Source organism: Notothenia rossii (genome assembly GCF_949606895.1).
Source record: "Notothenia rossii genome assembly, chromosome: 4".
Taxonomy (NCBI): Eukaryota; Metazoa; Chordata; class Actinopteri; order Perciformes; family Nototheniidae; genus Notothenia; species Notothenia rossii.
In genome coordinates this window covers 94,879,774-94,885,091 of record NC_136902.1, presented here as the reverse complement: position 1 = coordinate 94,885,091, position 5,318 = coordinate 94,879,774, and the positions used below count along the sequence as shown (strand labels likewise).

Here is a 5,318-nt window from a genome sequence, read left to right as displayed (position 1 = left end):
CTGCAGATTACAGAACGCCTCATCAGCACATTCAGACATGTCAGAAAACGTGTGATATAGAAGATAGCTGTGTTCATGTCAGGAGCTGGGTTTCATGGTCTCTCAGCGACAGCCTGTAACCTGTGGGGTCAACAGGTACTTTTATATATCCAGATCCTGAGAGGCCGTTCATCCTTTAAATATTAACACTTCACTTTTTAAATATAACACCAGTCTGTTTCTCCACGTAATCATCTTTACTCGTCGAGTTATTACGACTTCTTTCCAGAACATTTTCAAATGTTCTGGAAATCTCTTTGAACACTTGAACCTTTTCTCCTCGTCAGAACATTTGAACTTTTTGTGGGATTATTCATTTCTCCAGAACCGTTTCTCCTCCTCTCTCACAGCTAACCGTAAGTCCTCTCTATATTCCCATTCACACACACTTTATCAGACAATGAGCCTCCAGCGTTAACGTGTCCTCGCCGGTGTTCAGATTTCAGCTAAACTTTACTTTCTGCACTTCTGTTCCTGGAGATACGCCGTGAGTCTCCTCTGCCGAACACTGAGTGGTGTTTGTTCTCACTAAATGTGGAGTGGGCGACTCTGCTGCTGCCTCTTTGTTTAATGGAGATATCAGCGAGTGCTAATGAATTCTGCTAATCCTCCCGACGCTTCGTTAATTCCCCGCTCTTCAGCCGGACATTCTGCCGTTGTGTGTGTTCACCGCCTGCCGCTGATAGTTTTATTGTTTTATTGTTCACACTCCATTAAAAGTCAATAAGGACTAATGGACGTTTGTTCCGACATTCCTCCATCGCCGTGCACGCCCGCCGGCTGTCAATCAAAACGCCCGACGTCATGTGACCTGCAGGAGGACTTTAAAAGAGCGGCACCAAGAGCACCAGGGCCAGAGAACCATCCCAGATCCAGAACTCCCAGCAGCAGCAGCAGAAGAAGAAGCAGAACCCAGACCAGCAGAAAGTACGTATAACATCCTACTTTATATTTTGTTACTGCACATTTGTAATTCAACACGTATATTCTCTACTTATTTTATTTCTATTGAGATGTTTACTTTTACGATTGCTTATTTCTAGTCTTTTATTTTGTATTGTCTTTTTAAGTTACTGCAACGCAAACATTTCCCCGATTGGGATGAATAAAGTACTTCTTATCTTCTCTTAGTACGGGCCTTCCTCCCTCTTCAGCTTCGCTCTGATTGGCTGAGTTCCTCACTTGTGTTTCTCTTCTCCCGGCAGGTATGCAGTGCGTTCGTTTTCCTGCCATCTTGGTCGTCGTGGCGTTGGTTCTGTTCGGCCCGGGTGTTTCCTCACAGGCCGACAGAGACCAGGACCAGGACCAGTATCAGAACCAGGACCTGGACCTGGATCTGGAGTTGCGTCACCATCGTTTGCTTCAACGTGCTCACAGCGCCGGACTCCTGTCACAGGTGAGATCAGATCAGATTCAAGATTCAAGATTCAAGGCTTTTATTGCCAAAGAAAATCTGAGGTCACAGGCAACACAATACAACAGATCAAATAGAATATAGTAGAAATAGTGCAGAATAGTCCCTGAGTCTGCTGGGTTTAGTCCTGATGCTGTACCTTATACCTTCTTGCAAATCATTTTCATATCTCACCATCTAGGACTCTTTAAAGTAGAGACACTACATACTGATATGCACCTGAACATCAGCAGGAGAGGACTCTTTAAAGTAGAGACACTACATACTGATATACACCTGAACATCAGCAGGAGAGGACTCTTTAAAGTAGAGACACTACATACTGATATACACCTGAACATCAGCAGGAGAGGACTCTTTAAAGTAGAGACCCTACATACTGATATACACCTGAACATCAGCAGGAGAGGACTCTTTAAAGTAGAGACACTACATACTGATATACACCTGAACATCAGCAGGAGAGGACTCTTTAAAGTAGAGACACTACATACTGATATACACCTGAACATCAGCAGGAGAGGACTCTTTAAAGTAGAGGCACTACATACTGATATACACCTGAACATCAGCAGGAGAGGACTCTTTAAAGTAGAGACACTACATACTGATATACACCTGAACATCAGCAGGAGAGGACTCTTTAAAGTAGAGACACTACATACTGATATACACCTGAACATCAGCAGGAGAGGACTCTTTAAAGTAGAGACCCTACATGCTGATATACACCTGAACATCAGCAGGAGAGGACTCTTTAAAGTAGAGACCCTACATGCTGATATATGAAGGGTCCTCACCCCAGCTGTGTTTCACACGTTGTTTCTGCGTGGATGAGCTCTGAATGATGAAATGGGAGCTCCTGTGGTGAGACACGCTGCAGGACGTCTGAAACATGTGACTCTGAAAACCGATGCACAAAATGTGGCGTCCTGCAGGGGGAAGCAGGACGGGGGGCTTTCGTAAAGAAACAACAAAGCAAAGTAATTACAGGTTGTGAAACATCATCTCCTGAAAACCCCAGATCATTTTCTCCTCCTCTGTTTTCTCAAATTTGAGTCCACAGTTCCCGTCACACTGAGCCAGTCAGGTGTCTCAATGGTTCAGTCCGTTTTGAGGCTCCACGTTTCACATGATCTTAAAGCAGGTCATGAGGGCCGCATGTGACACGTGCTGCTGATCAATCAGTCTTCATTACAACGTAGGGTTTTAAGCTAAAATAAGTTCATTTGGTTTATTTCCAAAACAGCAGCTGACGATCAAAACCGACACAGTCCATCAAATTGTTGTTATGTTGATTATTAGATGGTACATGGAGAAAAATGTTTTAGCATTCATAAAAAGATGATACAGAAAAGTTGAAATAATGTAGAACACTGGAGATGTTTTGGGCAACGATAGTTCTTGTTTTTATCATTTCTGACGTGGAGCTAATCTGAAGTAAACATTGAATACTGCTTTCTATTCCTCCATCTTGTGACTGAGTAACTCCCTCTCTTGGATATCAGCATGTGAAGGACACTGTTCAGGAACTAGTTGATGCTCTGTATGTGATGACTCCTTCCATTCTGGAGAGGGTCACAGATACATGGATCCTGATGTTGAACCCTCTCTAAACCTGGTTTCAGGACTGGAGTAAACGTGCGGTTGAGGACCTGCTGGCTCAGATGTCTCTTCCTCCCAACACCGCCCAGCGCAACGCAGAGGTCGTTTCCATGGCAACGGGAGGGAAGACTAACCTGGAGCGGTCCATCGACCCCCCCAACAGCCTGCCCCCCCGCGAACGCAAAGCCGGGTGCAAGAACTTCTACTGGAAGGGCTTCACTTCCTGTTAAAGCCCCGCCCAGGTATCTTACTGTCAGTTTAAGCCCCGCCCACCTACAAGACTGCCTATTTAAGCCCCGCCCAGTTACCAGGCTGTCTGTTTAAGCACCGCCCAGTTACCTGATTACGTGTTTAAGCCCCACCCACCTACCTGACTGCCTATTTAAGCCCCGCCCAGTTACCTCAGTGTTAGTTTAAGCCCCGCCCAGTTACCTGATTACGTGTTTAAGCCCCGCCCACCTACCTGACTGGCTATTTAAGCCCCGCCCAGTTACCAGACTGTCTGTTTAAGCCACGCCCAGGTACCTTGTATTTTGTGTCTCACCTGTCCTCATTGTTTTTTGTTCCCAGCTGACCAACCGGCCGATCACCTGACCTTCCCCTCTGCAACTGGATGGACCAATCAATCAGCAGCTGACCTGCTGCACCCCACCTGAATAATTTATGTAATTATCAATAAAAAGAGAAATCAGTCAACTTTGTGGCTCCGCCTCTCATCTGTCCAGAGTTTGATGTGAAATATTAGAAAACGTACCGGTATATTTGTCCTTGAGCATCTCTTCATCATCCATTATCTCAAACACTTTGAACACCTGTGATGACGGTGGTATTAAAGACTCTGTTCTTGGTAGCTTGGTGGTTTGCATGTCTGTGATGTTTCTATTGGTTATTAATTGATTGTCTCTTCTTACTTGTTTTAGCGGTTTGAGGTCTCTCTATCCGTTTTGCTTTTGTTGTTTCTGGTCATTTTGTGGATTTCTTGGTTACTCATAGATGTGTTGTGTCTTTTTTTGGATGTTGTAGTTATTTGCCGTCTCTTTTTATTAGTTGTAGTCGGTCTATTGGGTGTTTTGATTGTTTTTCACATCTTATTTTGTTCGTTTTTGGTTGTTTTTCTGTTAAAATGAAATGAAACACCCGAAACATCTGGTGCTGAGAGGACGTGACATGCGCGGTGCACGTGTGCTGCCGGGAGAGACGGGAGAGAAGGGAGTGAACCAGCAGCGAGGCTAATTAACCTTTAATGGAGATCACAGAGAGAGAGCAAATATTGACTCAACACATTAAACACTGCTGAGAGAGAGAGAGTGTGTGTGTGTGTGTGTGTGTGTGTGTGTGTGTGTGTGTGTGTGTGTGTGTGTGTGTGTGTGTGTGTGTGTGTGTGTGTGTGTGTGTGTGTGTGTGTGTGTGTGTGTGTGTGTGTGTGTGTGTGTGTGTGTGTGTGTGTGTGTGTGTGTGTGTGTGTGTGTGTGTGTGTGTGTGTGTGTGTGTGTGTGTGTTAGCCCACACTAAAGATGAGATATTAACTCTGCACACGATCCACTAACTTCCCCCTAATTCCCCGGCTCCGGTGGTAATGGCCTGCATGACAGAGAGACATCCCACGATCACATGCTTTCAGTCTAAATAAAGGATTAAGGAGAACTCAATGAAACACTGTCATGCAAACACACACACACACACACACACACACACACACACACACACACACACACACACACACACACACACACACACACACACACACACACACACACACACACACACACACACACACACACACACACACACACACACACACACACACACACACACACACACACACACACACACACACACACACGCCTCCAAAGCAATCACAAATAAAGAAGTGTTCAACACCAATGCTGCAGTGAATCTATACCGTATTGATGTCATGTGGAAAAGTGAGATTGTGTTCATTTGGTGGCTCTCGGGTTACCGACTCCATCTCTTGAGTTTACGCACGATGTCCTCATAAACCATCTTTTAAAGTGAACGTCTGACATGAAGACATGAGAGAAGTGTCCTGCTCTCTCACAGCGGCTCCTCAACCTGTGAAACCTCAAATCGACCTTTCTGGATAAAGAGATCCCGTACGGTTTCTCTCCTGAAGTTATAACTTCATTTAAAAGCTTTGAAACAAAGTTTGTTTTGAAGCTTGGGACGCAAAAAAAAGTCACTTATGTTTCTGTGTCTTCACCGTGTGGAGATCAGTGTCTCTCGATGTGTCTTCACCGTG

The 5,318-nt window shown here is 44.9% G+C and overlaps 1 protein-coding gene across 1 annotated transcript; it reads left to right on the top strand.

The window, feature by feature from the left end:
- The first annotated feature begins 910 nt into the window (after positions 1-910).
- Positions 911-3,754, top strand: sst1.2 (somatostatin 1, tandem duplicate 2). Its single transcript, XM_079678618.1, has 4 exons — positions 911-966; positions 1,245-1,435; positions 3,082-3,300; positions 3,629-3,754. The coding sequence occupies exons 2-3, from the start codon at positions 1,247-1,249 to the stop codon at positions 3,286-3,288; spliced, it is 396 nt and encodes a 131-aa protein (XP_079534744.1). The 5' UTR covers positions 911-966; positions 1,245-1,246; the 3' UTR covers positions 3,289-3,300; positions 3,629-3,754.
- Positions 3,755-5,318: the final 1,564 nt, after the last annotated feature.